At 48.4% G+C, this 23,967-nt stretch overlaps 1 protein-coding gene across 1 annotated transcript in view; it reads right to left on the bottom strand.

The window, feature by feature from the left end:
• The window catches only part of Ptprn2 (protein tyrosine phosphatase receptor type N2), a 523,272-nt gene extending 521,999 nt beyond the window's left edge, over positions 1–1,273 (bottom strand). The window contains exon 1 of the mRNA XM_033763957.1: positions 1,201–1,273. Within this exon, the coding sequence (XP_033619848.1) occupies positions 1,201–1,273 (73 nt within the window). The remainder of the gene's footprint in view (positions 1–1,200) is intronic.
• Between the last annotated feature and the right edge of the window lie 22,694 nt (positions 1,274–23,967).

Raw genomic sequence — 23,967 nt, 5'->3', positions numbered from 1 at the left:
AAAAAAAAAAAAAAAAAAAAAAACAAAACAAAACAAAAAGAAGAAGCTGCCTTCCTGGCTCTCTCAGGTGTGAGTAACAGATCCACATGCAGCACCTGACCAGGGAGGTCACAGGGAAGCCAGTGGACCTGACCATGGCACTGAAATTCCCCACCAGGCAGACTGTGGGCTCCTCACATAGGTGTGTGGCAGCCTGGACACCCCTGTTACCCCTCAGGCCCACAGGCCCCTCCCCTGAATTCCTGCACACACAGAACTTCATGCTCCTGGTCTCCTGCCCTGTTCCTTCCCCAGGTAGTGAGCACCACCAGGCTCAGGCTGTCCCTGCTCCCACACATCAGGGCCTGGTACAGGTCACAAGCTGGTGCTCAGTGAACAAGATGACTCTTGGGTAACAAGGACTGAATGAAGACTCCCAGGTCTGAAATGCAATGACTCCACACCCAGAAGTCACCTCTCATTGGCTCAGTGAGCCCTCACTCCTGAGAGACACTGAAAGGTCACAGCCAACATCTCTGGGCATTTCATCAGCTTCTATCCTTGGGTGACGGTGACTATGATGGGCAGGGTCTCCCCAGCCTGGGGCCCAGAGCCCCAGGGGCTGACATCAGGGCAGCAGGAGGGCTTCTGGCTGGAGTGCAAAGCCTGTGACAACAGATACCCAGAATGGGGACAGGCCCCTCCCACAGCCCCAAGCTCAGGAATGGACACAGAGCCATGGCCATCTGTTCAAGGAGGAGAGTGGGAGGTTCTGGGACAGGTAATGGAGGCTATACCCACCTGGCTCTGTCCCTGCCAGCCCCCAGGGCACTCAAGGCATCTAAATCATTGGCTAAAAATTTCAGAGGCCATAATATCTAGATACTGGGAACTGGCATGTGACAGCATGAACCCACACAAGAGGCAGCTATGCCCTGTGTGGCACCCAGCCATGAGTCTCCTCTGAAACTCATAGGCCCCCTCACTGCCTACTCCTGAGCACAGTGTCCCGAAGGCTGAGCTCAGGCACACTGTGATCAGGGCCTCAGGGATACTGAAGAGCTACGCTGACCAGAGAAGGAGGTCTTTGAGGAAGTGCCCTGCACCTGGGCTGGCTAGCACTGTCACCCTGGTCATGTGCAATGAGACCTCCGCTCCTGTGCAAGGAACACACATTCACAACCTGAAAAACAGAGCACAAGGAAACAATACAAACCTGACCTTTCCTCCGCTTCAGTAATTCCTGGACCCACCAGTCCTCACCCAAGTCCATCTGCAGGGACATAGTGGCCATGGCTCCTCAGAGCAGCACCCTGCATGGCCCATGCCACCCCCTACCCTTCCTTGACAGTCACTTGTGGCAGAAGCAACTGTGTTGGGTCCCCTGCCCCCTACAAACCCAGAACAGTTGCCCTGACCCTTCTGGTGATGACCTAACAGCTCAGCATTCCCCTTAGGAAATTTAAATTATTTTCTCACCATCATGATAGAACACAGTGTTTCTCAAATTTTGAAGGAACCAACTGGAGACCCTGTTAAATACATGCTTGGAAATGGAAACAAAATATTTGCAAACAGGGAAGGGTGCAATGAGGAAAAAAAAAAAAACAGGGAAAGGTGGAAGGGGTGAAGGGAGGGCAGGGGAATGGGAAAAAAATAAGAGCCATGTAAAGGTACAAGATCCCAATGATGAATGTAACTGTTCTGCATACCTAAACAGTACCAATAAACTTAATGAAAAAAAATATGTGCTTGGAAGGACCCCAGATTCTGCATTTCCAATGAGCTCCTGGGGAGGCAGGGCCTGGTATCCTCTCCCACCCTGAGAAGTAAAAAAGTTGTGGAAGTAATTTTTAATTTAAAATCTTACATTTAAATTAAAATTCAAGCACATTATTAAAGATTGTATGTAAGGTAAATTTAACAAGCTCTTTATAATTTACTCTCTGGATCCAAATTCTTTATTATCCTGAATAACAAATAGTATGCCTTATTCAAATTATTTTAATTATTTAAATTATGTAAAATAAATATACCACCTGATTTTTTATAAATACATTAGGTTCAGTTTTAAGGCTGGGTATATAAATACAAAATGCAATTTAATTAGGATTAAAGAAGTAAAAAACTCCTTGCCCTGATGTTTAGAATTCCTAAACTTTCAGTTCAAAAATAAATCTAAAGGTTTGTTTTGATAATTTTCTGGTTCTTTTTTTAAGGATAAGAATGCTTCTGTCTGCTCTTTGTGAGCCCTATCTACAAATAACACTGCCAGTGAGAGGTGTCTTCAATGCCAAGACAAAAAACCAAAATAGGTCAAGGGTTTACTTTCTCCCTTTGTAATATGGATCCTGGAATGACAGGCATTTGGATATAAGAGATTTTACCAGAGTATGAGGGTAGACTTCAGGAAGGTGATCTGGGTGAATTTGAAAGACAATTTGTTTAATGCTCCTATTAAACTTACTGCACTGTGCAAGCTCCCTACTGCCCACCATGGATAGAAATTCACTTACACTCTACTGTAGTAAAAGTCCACCCCAGTACTCAGCAATGCTCCACAGATGACAAGTTTGGCAGGGCACAGGTGTGGTGTTGGGTTAATAAGTGTTATTCAGGAAGGATTTGGTGTTAAATACATTTGAAATATGTGAGTTGAAATTAAGGTCTTTTTCCTGCAGTGCTTCTTAGAATCTGCAACTCTCCCTCCAAAAGAAAGAGACAGTGTTTACCAAACCCCTTGACCATGGAAACTTATCATACAGCCTCTCAGCAGGACATGGGAAACTAGACTGGGGAACTTCCATCACCATGGAAGACATGACCATGACACTCTGAAGTCTCTACCCAGAGGGCTTGTTAAACTGGTCTGGGGCGGGGACGGAGGTTGTGCACTTCTAACATGTCCCAGGCCCGGGGCCTATCCCTCAACATTGCCTGACAGGTAGAAGGCTCTGACCAAGTCCACCTGGTCATCTACATCCTCTATGTCCCTGGATCTCAAAGGCAGATTACGTATCAAAGATTCAGTGGGGTCTTCCTGTGACGAGAATTGTATTAGCTTTATGAAATCTGGGTTACTTTTATATTTTGTTATTTAATATTTTGAACCATGACATCTTTGTGGATGCCCATGTACAGAAATCACAACCACTTTCTAAGACTACACAGGGGAAATAGTCGCTGACTTCTCCCTGAAAGGAACCCTTTATAATCTCTTATACTTCTGAGTAAATCGGTCTCAAAACACTTCCTACCCCAGGTCACAACCTAGCAAATGTGGCCCTGCTTGGTTCCACTTCTACTCTCCTGACAGCATGAACTTCCCCCAAGAATGGGAAAGCTTGTCTTCCACTGAGCACCCCTGTCTCATCCTGCAGCCACCTCAGATCCCCCACATCCCAGGCCAGGGAGGCAGAAATCCAGACTTGTCAGCTGTCAGCAATGCTTGACTTCTTCCTCCAAAAGGTGCAATAAAGGAAGCTATTCTTCCTTTATTGCAGGCATTGGCCACTTGAGACTCCTGGGTCTGACTTACTTGTGAGCTTTAGAGAGAGGTGACAGCACTTGTGAGGTGGAAGAAGGCATCTTGCAGCCCGGAGAGTATCTCTGTGTAGGGACCATCATGGCCAGGACTGTTCACAGCCAGAGGTCACTCGCCACCAAGGAGGTGACTCATGATCAGACAGAGCTGAGATTGTTTGGGCTTTACTTTATGGGGAAAACTGTATCTACTGGAAGCTGTCATCCTTACACTACCCGGCACATACAGAGCACAGCTTCCCCCTGTTCCAGCAACATGGCTCTCAGTCCCGGGGCCCTGTACTGTGCACACATCCTGCTTTCATGGATGCACTTCCCGTTCCTCCCCTTCCTCCCAACAGCCCTCAATGTCTACACTTGGCTCATCTTCAGTTTAAGTGTCTCCGGCCCCAGCACCTGACATGGTTTCCAATCTCTCCACCAATCCAACCCTGCCTTTCAGTTGCCCATTTGTTAGGATGAGGCATATTTGTGAGAATCAAATGTAAAACTTGACAAAAGACAAAGTGATCATGGAGTAAAAAAGCCCCTCCTTGTCCTCACTGCCCCCATAACAGAAGCATGATTCCATCTTGTTCCCTGGAGGTAAGCAAGGGAAGGGATCAGGAGTTGTGAGGCTTCGAAGGACTGGTGCTCACGGGTGAGCCCTGGCCCGACCCAAACCCCAAAGCCATGCTCTTTGTGAATAAAGTAGCATCAGGTGGAGCCATGTGCACTTTGTCTGCGGCCCACTCGAGTAACGCCTGTCACCCCACACTCAGACAACAGCCCTATTGGTGTTCTGGTTTTCAATCTTTACATATAAATATATATTTAACTGACCTGGGACAATAATGTGCATACATTTTCCTAACCTGCACTTTTTATAGGACACCTTATAAACATTTTCCTGTCTTAATATTTATCACCACCATGAATTTTAAACACTGCCTATTAATTGTCTCTTCTCATGTACATCATCTATTGAACCAGTCCCCTTTTGGAGTAACTTTACAAATGTTTATGCTCCATTAAAAATAAAGCTGCAGTCAGCAATCCTGATTATAAATCCTTGGAGATATCTCTGAATGTTTCCCCTTTAAATTCAATAAAACAATTCTAGGCACTTTTAAGGCATATGGGTAAGTCTATAGAAAAATATTGCCAAAGTGCCCTCTCATCAACGGACTACAAGTGAGCCTGGAACTTCAGCCTCCTAATTTATTAAAAGATAAAATTCTCCCCTTCTTTCCTTACAGGGTTGCTGGGAGACCCCAAGAGCATAGCAAAAGTTAGGACATCCTGTAACTGAGGCACGTGGGGTTGCTGTTCACCATTTGACATTTGGGGACAGGACTTTTCCTCATATCACTGAGGCTCAGGTCGAAACCATCATTAGTCAAAACACATAAACAAATTAGCCTAAATGAGCCCATGGAGCCCTTCTGGAACAATGGCACCTCCAGATAAAGCCACACACTTTAATACCACATCCTGAACTCCAAGATGAGCTAAAAGCTTTGTGGTCTCTGCGCATACGGAAGGATTTCAGTTGACAAATCCCCAACTGCTCCCCAGAAACATGGATTCTACTTCCACAAGCAGCCAGTGGCAGGAAACTCAGGAGGGTCATGGGAGGTGTCTCAAGCACACAGGAGGTAGAGGTTCCAGAGGTGGAAGAAGGGAGGATGGTGGAAACTTGTTCGTGGAAGTGAGAACATGAGAAAGAGGCCAGGCAGGCGGGTAAAGTTCCTAGAGAGGCAAGGGAGAAGGAGGGTGTGCGGGAGTGAACTGCTATTATAGGAAAGCATCACAGCAGCCTCCTGATTTCATTGCAGCCAGAACGCAGAGAGATGAGGAGGAGCCAGGGATGAAGAAACACCCTCCAAAGGCATGCCCCCATGCACCAACCCACCTCTTCCAACTGGGCCTCACCTCCTAACAGCACTGGAAGAGTACAGTGCCCCCATGATCCAACCACATTCCAAAAGCTCCACCTCTGAGCATGAGATTTTTAGGGGACATTTTTAAACCATAATAGGTGCACATGCACACAGCTGAGCAGCCCTCCCCAGCTTTGGAGGAAGCAAAGAAGGGACAGAGTACCTTCCTTACAGAGCACTGGCAACAATGGACCTACGTATTCATACTGCTCCTACACTGGGGGCCAAGGAGTACACGTAGGCAATCTCCGAAAATGACCCATGCCTACCTCCCTACAGCTACCAAGTCATGTCAGTCCTTTCTTCCAGATAGCTCTGAGACCAGTCCAGCACCATCACTCCTATCCTGGATCTCTGTTCTCATTCAACTAGTCTTGTTGTCCCCAGACTTGCTCCTTCCCAATCAGGTCCACACAGCAGCCAGATTAATCTTTATAAAATGCAAAAAGGATTATTCTATTCATGAGCCAAAAGACCCTCAGGGGGCCCTGCGGCCTTGTGAATGGTGACTCTAGATGCATCGGCCACTAAAACCAGGTAGGGCTTCAAACAATCACATCATGTTCACACCCAGGCTTTCACACATGCCACAGTGTGAACATCTTCCCGCCCCTCCTGGCCCTACTAAGTTCCACTTGTATCTTAGGTTTCAGGTGCTATGTGCCATCCTTGGAGGGGCTTTCCATGTCCTGGACAGTCTGAGCTGCCCAGAAACACATTTCCTTGCCTTCCAGACTTTCCTACCCAGCTCTCCCAATTTCACCATAATCTTTTCACTACTTGTTTCTTCCATATGAGAAACTTTAAGCCGAAAGCAGGTTCATCTTGGTTACTGCCAAGGTGTGTCTATACAAGAATTAGTGCTCTATCAATGTTTCCTGAATAAATAAATCCATTAGTTAATAGGGATGAGGGAGATTTAATTGAGTAGGGGAAGGAATATGAATATATGATAACATCAGAGCTACTACTATCTTTTATCCCCATGTTCAGAGGTAAAGTTCTGCTTAGCAGCAAGTACGTTGACAAGGGCAAAAGCGTTAAAGGTTCACCCTTCTCAGAAGCCACAGTGAAGGACATTTCCTGGCCTTGAAGTCATCAACATGACAGATCCTTATGCACCTGCAACCAGTGCCTGCCTTGTCCAGAAGTATATCCATATTCCAGCCCATAGGATCTACTCTGCCTGGCAGGTTCCCTGCTCTTGTGGCATCAGGCAGTGCTCAATCTATAGCGCTCAGTAAAAAGAGCACACAGAGGGCCTGCTGTGTGTCTGTGATGTGAGAAGTGGAAAGATGTGCTGCAAGATAATAATTTAGGCAGGGACACAAGAACCTCCATGCAAAAGGCCCCTGTTGTAGCTCACCTCCAAAAAAATTTAAAAGTGGCCAGACCTTTCCCCAGAGGCTGCAAAGACTCGAATTTTGCCTTTGTTTTGTTTTGTTCTTGTTTTTATTTTTGAGACAGGGTCTCACTTTGTAGTTGAGACTGACCAGGAACTCACCATGTAGCCCAGGCTGCTCTCGAACTCACAGCGATCCTCCTACCTCAGCCTCCCGAGTGCTGGGATTACAGGCATGTGCCACCACACCTGGCTCCAACTTTGCCTTTGAATGAATTTGGATTTAGATCCACAGAGAAGTGAAAATAAAACTCTACATGGGACAGTGTTAATCAAGAGAGGGACACATGGCCCTTGGGGACAACCAACACAAACTGCCTGGCAGAAGCCCTGGCCTGTGGCGGAGGACCTGTATGGGGACCCAGAATCAACTGGAACCTGACTTGGGCTTTAGGGGTCTCATCATCCATTGCAACTCTAAAGGACTCCTCTGTACCAACAGCCACAGTGTCTCCCACCGCTGCAGGAAACAGGGGGTGAAGGGCTCAGCCCAGCAGTGCCTGGGGCCTTCCTGTCCCAGGAACTTCCTGGATTCAAATCCCTTTATCCTCAGGGCTGTTTCAGCTATTGAGTGGGAAAGGGAGAAAACATTAAAAGAAGTCCCTAAGCTACGACATGGCTCTGCTACCAGTGTATCAAGTCCCTGTGTTGAGTTTGTTGTCATCCCAGCTGCCTCCACTGAGCACTCAGCTAGCCATGACAGCTGAATTACTTTCTCATGCCGAGACCAAAATTAGTCTATAAATAAATAAAGAAGTGCTAGGGCTGAGCTAGTGACACCTCCTACTTCTAGCTCTTCCCAGGCCAGATCTGTTGGGGTTCACAAGGGTGTTGGGAGGTACTGTGCTGTTTTTTTCTCCTCACTAAGACCCACGTTCTGTCCACTGGGTCTGAACAATTCTGGCCTAAGTTCTTCAGACATTTAACAATCTAGTGACCATGTGCTATCACTGATGTTATCAATGCTACTGATATGGTTTCCCAGAAATGTAAGGACTTTCTCCTATTGTCAGTTGCCAAGTGAAGTGACTCACTTTAGAAAGAGGAAAAGGGTGACCCAAATGCCTCCTCTCTTTAATTCCAGTTCTCTGCCGCCAGCACAGTAGTGCTCTGTGAATTAAACCCATCTGCTCTCATTGTGTTTTCCAGCTTTACTTATCATTAGACTAAAACCAATTTCTCCTCTTCAGAGTAATTACTATTCTGCCACACGCACACATTCTGGATAGGACATGTGGCATGGGAAACATTTCACTGCAATGAGTTTTCTGAATCAACACAGGATGATTTTTAGAACTCCTGGGCTGTCCCCAACTCAACCTTGTCATTTCTTTTCACAAAAAAGTTTCAAGAAAGGAAAGTACCAGTCATGTAGAGCTGACCCCTGCACTTAATCTTCCAAAAGGAGGATAATAACGAAGAGACCAAAGGACTTCAAGCCCTAAAGGAGGAGAGGTTTGTTTTGGCTCACAGTTTCAGAGGTTTCAGTCCATAGTCAGCAGCTCAAACACAGAAACGTTGTGGTGGAAGGCCCTGGCACTGGTGAAAGCTACTCAGGTCATGAGGGGCACGAAGCAGAGAGAGCAGGAAGGAGCTGAGGACAAGATTATCCTCTTCCAAGTCACACCCCCAGTGACCACCTCCAACCAGGTTCTAATTTCTAACAGCACATTCACCTATGAATTAATCAGTAGATGGATCCACTCCACACAGACCCTATGATCCAGTCACCTTCCACACATAGGAGACTTTGGGGGACATTTGAGATCTAAAACCTAACCCTGCACAAGCTACGGCACCATTCACGTCTCCGAGCGCCTCGCTATTATTTCCACCCAGAGATTTCATGGCCAGAAACAAGAGAATTCAGCCAAGCTCTTCTCATCTCTCCCATAGCAGAATCTCAGCTGTTACAGCCATTGCCTTATCACAGGACTTCTCACCAAGGGTGCCTCTCAGACCTGTGGTACAGAGACTTCCTGCCTGTCAGGGCCTCAGTGTATGAGCCGGGAGGTGCTAGTGTCATGGTTAGATATGAAATGTTCCCCAAAATTCACCTATTCAGAGATGGGGCTTGTGGAAGTTGATTTGATCATGAGGTGCTAATAACCGAATGCATTGTTAGGAGGTGGGAAGAAGCATGGAAGAAGCATTGTTGGAAGAAGTATGACCTGATAAGGTACAGTGGTACCTCAGTTTTGATTGCAATTTGGTTCACAAACAGAAGAATTTGACAAAACTTTGCTTTTGTTTGTGAGCTCTGCATTGGGTGATGAACATGATTGTAGCCATCTTTCCTGCATGAGCACAATGTGGCCACCTGTTCCAAAACTGTGGAACAAATTAAGTTTGTAAATCAAGGTACCACTGTACATCTCATCCACTTTTCCTCCCATCTTTCTCTCTTGCTGATTCCTGGCTGGCAAGGGTTAGGCACCCTTCCTCCTCCAAGTCCTTCCACTATGCTGTTTCTGCCTTGGAGCCAGCCAACCATGGACTGAATCCACTGAAACCATGAACCAAATTAGCCCCTCCTTGAAGTTATGAGTGTTGGGTATCTTATCCCAGTGACAGGAAAGTGAGTAAGACAACCAGAAATCTGGCATTGGACATCCTGGTTCTCATCCTGGCCAGTAACTGACCACTGCATAATGCAGATGAGTGACTTGGCCTTCCTGGACCTGAATTTCTCAGCTGCAGAATGGTATGTGGTTTCTAAAGTCACCTCTAGTTGTAAAATTCTATGGGTCTCTGAACCACTCAAGTGCAGGCAGGCTTGTCATATCAGTCCCACAGCACAGCCTATTGGGCAACGTGTGCTCTGTGAAGTCAGAGGGTGAGCTGCCAGGCTGCCTAGCACCTCTGGTCATGTTCAGATGCAGTTCCCAAACAGGTAGCTCATGCACTTATACAGCTCCTTTGCAGATGGAGCTGTGCTACTGCCACACTAATGGGGGGCTCCCCAGGCAGGCGGGTAATCACAGGCTTCCCTCTCTGTACCATGCTTGGGTAAAGGCACCTCCTGGGCACCCCTGCATGCAGTGACAGATGTATTAGCATATGTCGCCTCCTCCCTTCTAAGAGGAAATACTTCATTATCTGATTCAATCATAAAATCGGTGTTTATTGAGCACCTATTCTACCCCAAGTACTACTCCCTCACCAAGCATTTGTTCTCACGAGGTAACAAAACATGTGTGATTTTTGACAAAACACATCTTCTGCTACAACCACTAGACAAGTACAAACAAAAACCAAAAGCATCTTGAGAACATCTAGGTCCATCATAGTAGCAGGCTATTTGCCCAATGGCACATAGTTGTTGAGCTGGACACGGAGCCAAATCCCCCACTTCCCAGCCACTACTTCTGCACATCATGTTGTCTCTCTACTTCTGAATTTAATGACGAGGAGGAAATCTGTCATCAAATGGCCAATAACAAAGCAACAACTTCAAAATGAGTTTACAAACAGTTTGTGAGGAATCACATGGGGTGGGGGCTCGGTGCGATGGTACATGCCTCGAATCCCAGCTACTCGGGAGGCAGAGCAGGAGGATCATGAGTTCCAGGTAAGTCTAGGACAGTTTAGTGAGACCTCATCTCAAAAACAAAAACAAAGACAATGAAGAGTAACCTGAGGGGAAACAACTTGGAGAGGCCATTCAGTGCCAGAATCACTCACTGCCCAGCTGACGTGAATGCTATGTGTACCTCAGTGAAGGCCACAGCCAGAATAGTCAGGATTCCTGAATCCCAACCCAGCAGTGGGAGCTCTGCCCACAGGGCCCAGGGATCTTCCTGTTAGCTCAAGACATGGCCTTCCCTTCACTCTGACACTGCCTGTACTTCCAGTTCCTCCCTCTCACCAGCCTCACTCCTCACTCCCATGTGATCCATTTTCATCGTGGAGACAGAACAGGCACCCACTGAGAGGGGAGAGGGTGAGGCGCACTTGGCATACAGTTGGGTTGAGGTGATCAGACAAGGCCCATAAATGGAAGTAACCAAGAATAAATAGTCCAGGGCCTGAACAGAGATGAGACAATCTGAGAACCAGGAGTCATCAACATCTAGGTGGCTGCCAACACCTTGAAACTGGAAAATGAGGTCTCAGAAGGTCAAAGATGAAAACACAGGCAGCCAGGGTGTGAGTCTCAGGACCAGGAGGACACACTGCAGGAAAGGATAAAGAATGGCCAGGGTGGTTGAGCAGCCACTGAGAGTGGTATCTGGAGCCAGTGAGGGAGCCTTGGAGGAGGAGGCAGACAGGGATGGGTCAAGAGAGGAACCAAGTGGCCTCCAACAGTGACACCCCCAGAGCAGGGAGAACTGCACTGCTGGAGAGCAAGAGGAAGCTGGGAGCTGTTCTGGGTAGAATCAAGTCCTCTCCAATTCATAGGCCAAAGTCCTAACGCAGCCCCTCAGAAGGTGCCCTGACTAGGGAATTGGGTGGTTTGCAGATGTGATCAGTTAGGTGAAGACTAGGTCATCAGGACAGGCTTTACCCCAGTGTGACCAATGTCTTCATACAAAGGGGACATTTAGACATGGGAGGAAGACCATCTGAAGAGGACAGCAGAGATTGGGATGAGATATATCAAGCCCAGGAACAGCAAAGCTCTTCAGCAGGCAGAGAGTGGAACAGATCCCCCTGCAACCTCAGAAGCCAGTCCTGCCCACACTTCAGTCTCAGGCTTTAGGCCTCCAGGGGTGTGGACAGTAAGTTCCTGTTGTTGAGCCATCCCTTCTGTGGAGACTCCCAAAGAGCTAAAGGAATCAGGTCAACATGGAGAGCACCAATCATGTTCTCCAAGGATGGGGGGCTAGAGCAGGACGGGGGGATGAATACCATCCCAGTCCCGAGAAGTGCAGGAGAAAGGCAGGAGACTCAGCTGGCACCCAAGAGAAATGGTACTGCTCCTCATCTCTGACTGGGACATTCGAACCAGAGTGAAGGCCACAGCTGTCCTCTGTAGCCTCTTCAAAGTCGCCTGTGTGGACAAGGACACCTGGCCAGCCAGGCCTCCTAGTGAGTTACACACTAACCCACCAGGCTGCAAAATATGGGCATAGGGTCCAGTAGAGAGGGCCAGCTACAGGCTCTGGAGCAGGGGCAGAGCACTTGCTCCACAGAGGAGAAGCTACTTCTGGGAAATGGGCCAGAGGTCACGGCTTCCATATTTCAGAAGCTGGGCATCTGCCAAGAACCTCCACAGCCACCTAATGTGGAACAAAACACTGGCCCCCAGCAGAAGCAGATTCAGCAGTGCTGGGGCAGAAGGCTCTGCCAGGTAACACGTTGGTTCCCAAGCAGCATGGCCCTGGTGGCTCTTCTCGGATTCAGAGAGAGGAGTGGAAATGGGCCTGCCCTTCCCTTGGCTCCTGTCAACAGCTGCATGGGGGTCTTCTCAGGAACCTGGAACTGGCCCCTCACTCTCCATTCCTCCCTTCCTGCCAGGACAGGCACTTTTCACCACACACATACACACACACACCAAGAAGGACAGCAGCCCAAGTCCCTGAGGTGTCATTGTTAGTGGGTCCAGTGTCAACTGTTCCTTAGTATAATAAAATCTGTGTCAGGAGTTTTTAAAGACCCACTTTCACAGGAGTGTTTGCATCCTCCTGCCTTCTCCACTCCCAGGCTCCACTCCCAAGACAGAGAATGTCTCCTCGCAGAGTGCCAACATCTCTGCCCATCCCTCCAGCCTTCACCTCCCCACCTGTCCCAGCACTGTGTTCACCCTAGAGATGCTGGGAAGAGCACCCCACACTGAAATGGCCAGAGCCCCACAGGAAGACCCCAATCCCATGATTGGAGCCCCGAGAGGATGGAACACCCCACTTGGACACAGTTCTCCATGTGCATCCCTAGGGCCCTCCTCTCTACAAAATCACTGCACACTGCACACGGCTCACCCTCTCTTCACATGCGCACATAGGAGAGGGAGTGACCTCAGAACACCTGTCTATGAGTGAGGGTGAGTGTGTGTTCACATGTGAATGTGGGCCTAGGCTGGTGTCTGTGTGTGTTCATAAGAGTGTGTTGGAGGGAGTGAAAGCACTGGGGTACAGTGACTACCACACACACGTGATTTTTAAGATGAAGTCTGGAATCAGTGCCACCATTTCTTCAGGTGATGCCAACAGAACCTCACCTGTCTGCACCCCCTGGGAGATTTGGGGGCTGAGCTGGCATGCATGACAATAGCAGTATCCCCACCAAGGACATGGCCACTGTGGGAAACTCACCCTCGCCACAGGCCAAAATGAGACTGTACACAAGAGAACTAAGCAGCAAGTGGCTCTCAGTGTTGACACTGAATTCATCTTCCACATTACAGCTGTGCCAAAAGCTGCCCACAGCTGCACAACACAGAGCCTTGACCCCCACATGCTCTGCCAATGGCCTCCACTCTGCTTCTGTCAGACTCAGCACCATGCTATAGCAAGAGTGCCTGGGAGAGATGAGCACATCACAGTTACTTGCAGGCCCTGGCTGCAGCTACAACCACTGCCCATGCCAACAATGGGGCCAGGGAAAGTCCTGATGCCACCAGATGCCCCACACCCACAAGCCCAGGGCACAACAGACAGGGCTGGCATATGTTAAGAAAGCACCAACTCAGATCACAGGCTCCTCTCTCTAAAGAGCAGAGTTGTTGACCTGGGCGTCCCCACCTGGAATGACAGGATCACAAGGTTTTATTTCTGTACTCACACTCACATAAGCTCCCAGTTGTCCTATGACAAAAGCAATTTTTGTTCTTTCTACAATCTTATTAAAGAAAAAGGCAGTTTTGATCTGGTACCCTTAGCACTTTGTGCAGGGAAGCCATGGGTTTTGAGCCAAACACGCTTGCTGGAAAGCAGGCTCTGTCCCCTTCTGCCTCAGGATCCAAAACTCAATCTTCCTTTTCATGAAGTGGAGATTCAGCAGCTCCCACCTCCTTGGGCAATTGAGTCTGGTTCCAGCTCAAATGAGAGCCAGGGGACAGCTTCTGACATGGAACCTGTGTCTCATACCCTGGGCTGAGCTGGGGCATGCATCCACAGTGCCATGTCATGATGAGACCTGCCCTGGGGCCCAGCACAGAGGACCCACAGCCCAGCCAAGGCTCCTTTATTTAGAGCACACAAAAGTATCACTAGGTGGCCACTTAAAATCGGGTAATTTCAATGACTTGGAGAGCAGCTAATATAACACAAAGTAAAAACTAAAAGCAATACACAGATTGTATGAGGTGCACAGTATGTCTCTACCCAATTATTTAAATCATGCACTTAAAAAAATACTGGAAAGAAATAACAAACCTCAATATAATGGCCAAACTTGGTGTTATATTTTGCTTCATTTTTTTAACAAAATGTCTGAATTTTCCACCACAAGCCTGTGTTATTTTTATAAGCAGGAAAAGAAATACTTCCTTCAGAACTGAATAACCTAAAACTTCAGATCCATAACAGACAAGATACACAAGGAGAATAAAATTTCAATCACACCCAAACAACCCCACCCCAGCCTGGACCTGTAGTTTGGTTCTGTGGTAGTTGCCAGTGATACAATGCCCCAAACTTCATTAATCCAACCAATTAAAATAATAAGGAAGTTATAAATGTGAAAATGGTCTGAAAGGCCTCTGAGGTCTGCTGGTTATCCTCCCTGGACACCAGGACCATCAAGGGCTGGACAGAGGCTAGATGACACCAAACTTCATTGAGTCCCTGAAGCTGATGAAAAATGAGCATATAAAATGGAAGAGGAGTGCATGTGTGGTACTGTCTGGATTCTGCCCAGCACATGTAGGCTGAAACAGAGCATAGCGGAGTTAACCTGAGCAAACATTCTGTGGTCAGGTGGAGAGAGATTGGCATGACCCCAGGACCCCAGGGTGACAGCCCCCACCACATGATGGCATGGGCCCTTGGGTGGCCACAGGCAATGAGAGGGGCCTTTTGACACAGTGGGTGCCCTTGTAAGGAGCTCAGGCACTCATCGTTCCTCCAATAAGTGAAGATACAGGAGGAAACACCATGTGCAAAGAAGAAAGCAGCCCTCCCCAGACCCCCAATGTGCCAGTGCCTTTGTCTCCGGCCTCCAGCCTCCAGAGCTGTCACTGATAAACATCTGTTGCTTAAGCATTTGTCACAGCAGCCTGAGCTAAGACAGAGAGCAGTGTCCAATTAAGGTAATAAGCAGTGCATTGGTAGAGAGACAGTGCACGTGGGTGTGGGTAGCCATGGGACTCAGACCTGCAGCAACAAAGTGGAGGATGTGACAGGCCAAACAGGAAGGACAGTCATGGAGAAGAAGGAGACAACAATGTGAGGACAGTGACCTGCAGCTGAAGCCATGCAGACACCCATTTATCCCCATCCTTGCTCCTGCTAAGGCTCTGCGCCGACCAGCAAGGGGGAGCACTGAGGAAAGACTTGGGCTCAGGCCACCCCAAGACACAGGCCTCTGAGTGGGGAGAGCAGTCAGACAGCTCCCAGGCTCACTCCTGCCCCAGAGTGCCCACCCTTGCTGGATCTGTTGCCAACTTTGCTTCCTGCAGAGATGCAAGATTTGGGCCATGTCGCCCTCAGCTGCGTCACCTCTTGGCCAAATCATCCTCCTGCCACTGGGTGCCTCCCAAGAGCCTATGGGCCTCTGATCAATGTTTCTTCTTTTTTATTTATGAATGTTCCTTTCCATGCAATATTGGCTGGTTTCACCTTGACCTCACAAATTTAATTTGTTGTTTCAAATTCTAGCATCAGAACTACATTTCAAAATGCTAGGAAGCCATCATTCTTCTTATTAAGGAAAAGTACTGGTGTTGTTCACCGTTTCTTTCTTTCATTTTTGTGAGCCAACACTAGCTTTCCAACTGCTAAACCTAGCTGAAGACCTCCAAGGCTCCACAATTCCCTGGGCTGGTGGGGGGGTGGCAACCACACAGAGGGCATCTTTATGATCCGAGGCTGGATTTTCAGAGCCCTACTATGGCTTGCTGTTGTGTTTGGAAAATTTCCAGATACTTTGTGCTCTGCAGAGCCCTCAGCCCAGCTGTGAATGCATCTAACACGGAAACAGTTTCCAACTCTGCTCTCCTGTTCACCAAAAAATCGAAGAGCACCACTGTCAATGTCTGTTTTCATCACTTCCCTCCCCCCAACTGGACTGTCTCCTGAACTGGCATCATTGTGTGGGCACCAGGAGGGCTGACCTGGAGTATGTGCCCACATGTTTCTTGTTTCTGAGTGACCAATGAGGGAACAAGTGCAGGGTCTACAGAAAAAGTATCGGTTTCTTGTTATGTGACTCGAGGCTCCTGAGTATGTGGTATAATTTGTGTTTTATTAACAGCTGAGCCATCTCTGAGTCAGTGTGGGGAACCTTAGGGACCTCCCACCCCTGACAGGCAGATGCTCCCAAGTGACAGGAGGCAGGGGCTGGGTCAGACCTGGGAAGAGGCCATGCTCATATTGTGACATTTGCCATGTGCTACATCTCCTCACCTCATGACCCAGAGGTCACCACAGGAGCTGACATGGAGGTGGCTCCCCCAGGAGGCCTGGCCCCAACAGCTCTATACCTGCAGGGAGTGAGGCTGGCCCAGGACCTGGGCCACACTTCTGAAATGCAACCTGGAAAGAGCCACCTATACCTCTCAGCTCCAGAAAAAACTACAATTGTAGGTTCTAGTGTTCTGGGAAAACAATGCTCCGTGATGTTACCTACAATCTGCTCAGCTAGAGACCACAAAAGACTTACCCTGGTAAGAACAAGAAAACTGGCATGTCCTCCCCTGAGCTATTTTTCCAAATTTCCACTAAATGTGTGACTGTTAATTCAAATAAGCTTGAGGACCTGTGAAAGTTTATGCTCAGAAGCACAAGTATGGCTTTGCTGTTTAGCCTGATCATGTTTTAAGGGCCTTAAAAGACAAGCCATAGAGACATTGACTGTGTGTGTTTAATATAGATTTCCTCAAAATTAGCAACTGGTCTTTCAAGTGCCCTTGGGGTCACTGCCTGTGAAAACAAGTATTTTATTTCCACAAAAGCAAATGTAGCAGCTCCTCTCTATGGACGGAACTTCCAAATCCAGCCCCAGACCACCTTCCAGTTCCACTTGCTGTCCAGAGCCCAAATCTGAGGCAGGATCTGGTGTGGACTGGGCTTAGACCTCAGGACAAAGGAGCAAGGGCATTGATTTTTCTTTTCTTTCTTTTTTTTATATTATTTTACTTTAGAGACAGGAACCTGCTATGTAGCCCAGCTGGCCTGGAACTCATGATGATCCTCCTTCCTCAGCCTCCCAAGTGCTGGGATTAGAGACGTGCACTACCACACCTAGCAGAAAAGTCACTGCTAAGAGGGGCCTTCTGTATCAGTCAGCCTTCTGCTGCGAGACCTAATACCCAACACTAATTTAAAGGCAGAAAGGGTCATTTGGCTTTACCACACAGTCTCTCCAGATCAGCACAGGATGGGAGAGAGGTGCAGACAGAGAGGGACAGACAGGACCTAAACCTGCTTAGAGTTCACTAAGGGAGGTGGTAGAGTCCCAGAGGTCAGCAGGGGAGACAGTGTGGCCTCTCCTCTTATGAGCAGCTCATTAGGGTGAAGCAGTGGCTTTGAAATTAAGTGGAACCAGCTAACTCCAGGTCTGAGTCTCACCAGAGGTTCCTCAGCCTCCCCAAGCAATCTGCCCACATGCCGTCAAGTCCCTCCAAGGGCAAACAGAAGCAGGGACTTGGTCAGGGATCCACAGCCCATTGTTGGGTTGTGACAAGAAAAGCTCAGCAACCTCCTCTGAGCTCCTCCCAACCAGGCTCAGCCCACCAGGACCTAACCTCAAGCCAGGTGCAGACACTAGGGATGATTCTGCTGGGCACTAACACTGTGGCCTCTGCCCCAAGGGGCAAAGCGGGGCAGCCCAACATCGAAGCCCACTTAGTGATGCCAGAGACAATACTGAACTCCAGCCAGTGACAAGAGTGTGCTCTGGGACACCCGGGGCTCAGGGTGCACTGCTGGCAGCTGCTTCCATATGCGTCAGCCTTCTGCCCAGGCTCTGCATCCTAGACCTTGGTTACTGTGTGACTAGGAAGGTTAGCACAGGATATGAAAAGCAAACTCAGTAAAGGAGAACGAGCCTGTCTCAAGCACACCCATCACCCTGTCACCAAGCAAACTCTGCATTCTTCTCCTGCACCTACACACTCTTGCTCACACTACTCTCTCCTTCCTCCCTGTGGCCAATGACCCACAGGGGAGCTGGGGTCATAGGGGTCTCATCCTCCAAGGTCCCTCTAGAACTGCAGTACCTCCCTACCCACAGAAGGAGGGGACTCCTGGTCCATGGAAAGCTACAGCCAATATGTCCAGGCTTGCACACATTTTGCTTTTCTGGCTACAATGCCCTAATTTTCACTGTTTCTTTTTTTCTGGAGGGAGTTGTTTTTGTTTTTATTTTTGTTATTTGCTAATAAAGGAACTAATTATTGCATCTGTGAGCCTCTCGCCATCCAGTTATCCCATGGGAGAGCACAAATCAGATTCCCCCCTTGCTGTTTCTCTGACCATCGGGTTCTTCACACCTCACTCACAGAGGACACACAGGCAGGGTCCAGCTGGCACTGCCAATGGTCATGATGGGAAGATCATATACATTACCTCTTTCTACTCTTTTCCATTTCCTCATATTTTTCTAAGTGCCCCACAGCATATTTCTCCCTTTGCATCCCCTTCTAGAGAGTATGAGGTCATTTTTTCCTCTGAGTAGTGGCCCTAAGGTCTTGGGCCCAGTGACACCTGAAATATCATAAGTAGACCTCTCACCTATCCCTCTAGCTGGCTAGTGGAGAGCTGGGGCGGTGGCACAGCACCCTCAGCTGTGGTGCAGTGAAGGAGGCAGGGACCCCACACTGCTTCACTAAAACTGCCATCTCACCTGGCTCCCTTGTGCTCTCCCTGCTTCCACCAGGATTTTCAGAATATAGGATGCAGCCTAGAAATAATTTCTTGAAAGGGCTCAAGGCCAAAACTGGGACACTGGACCACAACCACATTAGCTAGGCACCATGGGGAACAAGGCTGAGGCTAGTGGAAGCTGGGGAAATGACAGGACATTGACCTCTGTCCTGCCCAAGTGCATGGCTGCGGGGGGAGCTCAAGCTCACTGTGAGGTTAGGATGCCCCCAAGACACTTCAGATGGGAGCATTTAGTATGCTCCCGAGGCAGGGTACCGCAAGCTCACCAGTGCACTTTGTTCTCAGCAACTCTGGACTATCTGTACCCAAGGTACAAGTAGTACTGACCATTTCACACTTGGGAAAACAGACTTGGGACCTAAGGTTCTCAGAGGCTGTGCCACCACACATCCAGGAATCCTTGTCCTATGCCAGTGTCCAGTGATTTCCAGGAAGCTGTACTGGTTATCAACACAGTCCCCAAGGATGGCTCCCCAAACACAGCAACAAGACACAGCCAGGCCGATGTCTACCTACACTGGGTGCACAGGGACTCTGGATGGCTGGTCCAAAGGAAGGGAGGCCTGGAGCCTGGCACCCTCCGGACAGCAGTACCCAGCTGCACCCACATGAGAGGTACAGGGCTGCCTCCCTCTACCTTGGACCTCTTTCACAGCATGAGGTGCCTGCCACCTGTCCCAGACAAAGCCCCATGCATCAGCTGTGGGCACAGCACTGTTGGAGGGACTCTACATGCCACACATACCTGAGGTGATGGCAGCATTCCCAGCAGTTCCACAGGGGACATGGGAGGTGAGGTCCTGAGTGAGCCTAACTGTGAGATCCTAACTGACTAAAGGAAAAGAAGAAAGTGGCCACAGCTACACAGAAATCTTCAAAGCCAAGCTGCCTGGCAGCTGAGCCCTCTGGGTAACAGCCCCTCTCCTTGAGAACAGGCACGTGAGAGGGAGCCTAGAGGCCAACTGTATGAGATCAGGAGGCAATGCCCTCTTATAGAAAGAACCAGCACCAGCCTGGCGGGGGGTACTTCAGAAAGGTGGGCCCTGTCTGTGAGGTCAGTCACTGCTGTGGTCTCACAGAGGGTTGGACAGACACTGCTCCACATTGGGAACCAAGGTACACTTTGGTGGAGAGGAAGTGGGTCCAGCTTCCTGGCTGTGTCCCTTGTATCTGGTCTTGCAGCAGAAGACTCCTAGGATAGCATTGCTGTCCATGGCATTTGGATGACACTTTTCAAGGACCAGCAATAGGACATGGTGGTAGCCAGGAAGGTGGTGGCTCCCAGGGCACCTATGAGACACACCTGGCTGCTCCTTTGTGTCCCACTGTGACTAACAGTTGGTGGCTAGGCCCCTGCTTTCAAGGCCAGGCCATCACCTTGACAGATGTCCTATGAACCTGTGCAGGACACTGTAAAGACTGAGCTCAAGCCAGGTATTGTGGCATACCTCTGAAATCCCAGAACTCCAGGAAGGAAGTGAGGCAGGAAGATCATAAATTCCAGCTTCAGATGGGCAAATTAGCATTACCATGTCTCAAAAAAAAAAGATAGCTCAGAACATAAGTGCCCCCTCTGGGTCCCCTACATTCTCCTTGTGGGATGCAAGTCAGGGTCCTGTTGTGCATGAAGGTGTGTGGCCTAATAGGTACAAGGCCAGGAGAAACTTGCTATGCTATGCCACTGGAGGATCCTCTGAAGGCCCTACTCTGTCTTTGGTCCCCTTGAAATACTAGAGGAATCAGTCACTGTGCTGCCCCAGCTCACCATGACCCTGTTCTCTTTTGAGGCATTGGTCAAACTCTGTCTTCCAGATCTTTCCAGGTGCACTTAGAGCATACCCGTTCATGGCTCCCATTCTTGGTCCTGCCTGTGAAGTCTCTTCCATGGCTCTGCCAGGCACAGGGAAGAGGGCCTGGGGGTGGGGGGGCACACACACACATGGTTGAGGAAGCTAGGCTTCTCATTTACACCAAGACCTGAAGCCACCAACAAAAGCAGGACGTTTCTTCAAAGACTTTCTTCCCATAGAAATGTGTGTGGATTTTATATTCTTGTGACACATGCCCTTATGTCTTTTTTATCAAAAACATGTTTCCCTCCCCTCACCAGCTAGATTGGATGCTCTGAGAGAGAGGGAACAGATGAACGGTCCACCAGCCTCTCTTGTGCCATGACTGCCCTTGCCACAGTGGGCAATGAGGGCCAAGCAAGTGGCACAGGGTCTGGCTGGAGCCCCTCCTAGGGGAGAGCTGCAGAAGCACCAAGCATAGCCACCCAGAACACAGAGGGAGAAGGCGTGTCTGATCCCTAAGAACCGATGATCAGTACAGCCACCATCTCTGTAAAAGGGAATCCTATTTGGGAACTGTTGAAGCAAACCTTCTATGGAGAGTGGGATGGCTGAGGTCTCCCCAAATCCACCCTCAGGGGACAGTCTGCACGGGGAGGTGACAGCCCCAAAGGCAGATGAGTTTTTAAGTAGGCTAGAAGCCAGTGGTACTGCCCCAGTTCTTCCTGGGACCTCACTGGCAGATTCCAGCCATGTCAGCCTGTGGAGACTAAGGTGAGGAGGTGTGGCCAGCCCACCTCATGCTGCCCAGGGTCCCAGCCCAGGACCCAGATGACGGAGACAAAGCACCAGGAAACAGAATAAATAGAAATCAAGGAAATAGATGCACATGAAGGTGATACTCTCGAGTGAAATAAATAGGACACACGTGTAAATATCAACTAGTTTCTCTAGTGTGAGAAACTGAAAGTGTAAATAAGGACTAAAAGGTATAATAGATAATGTGAAATAGGAAGAAAGGGGGCAAAGGAGAAGGAGAAATGGGAGGGGTGGGGGGAAGGAAAAAAGGAATGGAATTAATATGAAAAAATGGAAACAAAGGCTTGTAGATAGCAAGAGAGGGCAGGCCAATGGGGAAAAACAAGAACCAAGATGGATTATGTAAAGGTGCAAATTTCTAACAATGAATGTCATTATAGTGTATACCTTAAATGTATGAATAAAATTAATTTTATATACATGCATACATATATACACCCTAAGGATTCTGTCTACTTGGTCTCTTTTTTCAATGAGGCAGAGACCTTCAGAGCAAAGCTTCTCCACCCAGCAGGGTTGTCTGGAGGAAACCAACCCAGCACCAGATGGAGAGGGCCCTCCAGGGCAGATGAATAGGCACAGGCCATAAATGAAAAAGCTCCAGAACAAAGACACGAGACCCAACTCTCTTGGGTCCCCAGTGGGGCTGTCACTTCTCACTGAGGCCTTCATCTGCCTCTTGCCCTTTCTTCCTCCCATCCATCTGCTTTAGAACTATTATGCATTTAGCCAGGTGTGGTGGCCCTCACCTATAATCCCAGCACTCTGAGAGGCTGAGGCAGGAGGATTGCAAGTTTGAGCCCAGCCTGGGCACTTTAGTGGCTTATCAAGACCATGTCTTAAAAGTAAAAAAATTTTTAAAGGACTAGAGATGTAGCTCAGTGTGAAGGCCCTGGGTTCAATCTAGTAACACACACACACACACACACACACACACACACACACACACAAAAAAAAAAAAAAAAAAAACTATTAGGAATGTAAGTCTTGTTTTCAGTGACCTCAGGAGAGTTTCCCTCCATAACCTTCTTCCTGGGAGCCCTGGACATCCTCATGGCCACCCCCCGTGGCCATGTGCAGCTGTTTAGGCTGCCAAGCTCCATGAGTACATTCTGGTACCTTCCTGCAAGGACACATCCTCTACACTCTTTCCTGGTTCTGGGAATGAAAGGCAGAGACCACCTGTTCCCAGCCATCAACCTAGGTATCCAAGATGGGCTGATGTCCTCAAGACCCATAGACCCTGGGAGGGGTCACAGGTCATAGCTGCTCATCCTAGATTCAAAGACAAATTCAGGGGCATCATGGGGACTACATGCTATGGCTGAAATTGTTGCTCCAGGCTAGGAGGTAGCCTGCTGTGCTCTGCATGGGTTCCTGACCCACCAGCCCAGGAAGGAAGCTGGAGCTGAGATGGAGGAGTAAGCAAGGACTCCCACTGCCCCCTCTGGCTCTGTTCTTGTTTCTAGATGGCTCCTTTACATTTCTCAAAGATGTGCATGCTGGGCAGAACAGCTGTGTCCCACAGCCCAGCCTCAGTGTCTGAGGCTGGCTGGCCACAGTCCAGGCTGGAAGATCCCCAGGTAGATTCTGTCCCAACATCCCCATGAAGAAAGGGAGCAGAAGCCATGAATGGCAGGTGGTTCCTTTTCCAATTTTTTACAATTCTCAAATATCCCCTGAATCCTACAGGTGCAGACCAGACAGAGACCTATGAAGCAACAAAAATTCCCTAACCAAGACTCTGCCCTCAGAGAGACAACCATGGAGCTAGAGAGAGAGGACACACATAGCACTATGTAAGAGACAGATAACCGATGATTGGTAAATATGGATGGCAGATAGATAGATTTATAGGTAGATAGAAAGGTAAACAGGTGACAAGTGATAGCTCTAGGTGGTAAATGAACAAGGTGATAGACAATAAATAGATGAAAGGTTACATGGTAGATAAATAGGTAAATGGTAGACAAGAGATATAAATGGTAGGTAAATAAATAAATAAGACATAGAGATGCTAGATACATAGGTAGGTAGACAGATGATATAGATGGTGGATGGATAGACAGATGGGCAGATGATAGATAATGATGAGAGATAGATATAGATGCTACGTGACAGAGAGATAAATATTGGTTGAGTATTCTTACACATTCTACACCTCCTGTAGCAATCAGCTCCTTTACACCCTGGTAAAAAATCAACTAAACACTATAAACCACCATCGTCCGGGTTTTAGGACCAAGGACAGGCAGCAAAGTCCCATGATCCCTCTCTGGTTTCTCTCAGTGTAACAGATTCTTAAAAGAACAAGTACACTGGGAAAACAATGAGATGAAAGAAGTATAGCTGTACCGAGGAACATCCAAAAATAAGTCTCAAGATTGCCTTACAGTGTGGGCACAGTAGTGCATGACTGTAATCCCAGCTACTTACAGGCTGAGGTAACAGGACTCAAAGTTCTAGGCCAGCCTGTACCACTTGCCAAGACTGTCAGAAAATAAAATTTTAAAAGGGTTGGGGAT

The sequence above is a fragment of the Fukomys damarensis genome, unplaced genomic scaffold (genome assembly GCF_012274545.1).
Source record: "Fukomys damarensis isolate Sample0158 unplaced genomic scaffold, DMR_v1.0_HiC HiC_scaffold_16, whole genome shotgun sequence".
In the NCBI taxonomy this organism is placed as follows: Eukaryota; Metazoa; Chordata; class Mammalia; order Rodentia; family Bathyergidae; genus Fukomys; species Fukomys damarensis.
Note: the sequence above shows the minus strand (reverse complement) of the source record. Positions and strands in the feature narration are given on the sequence as shown.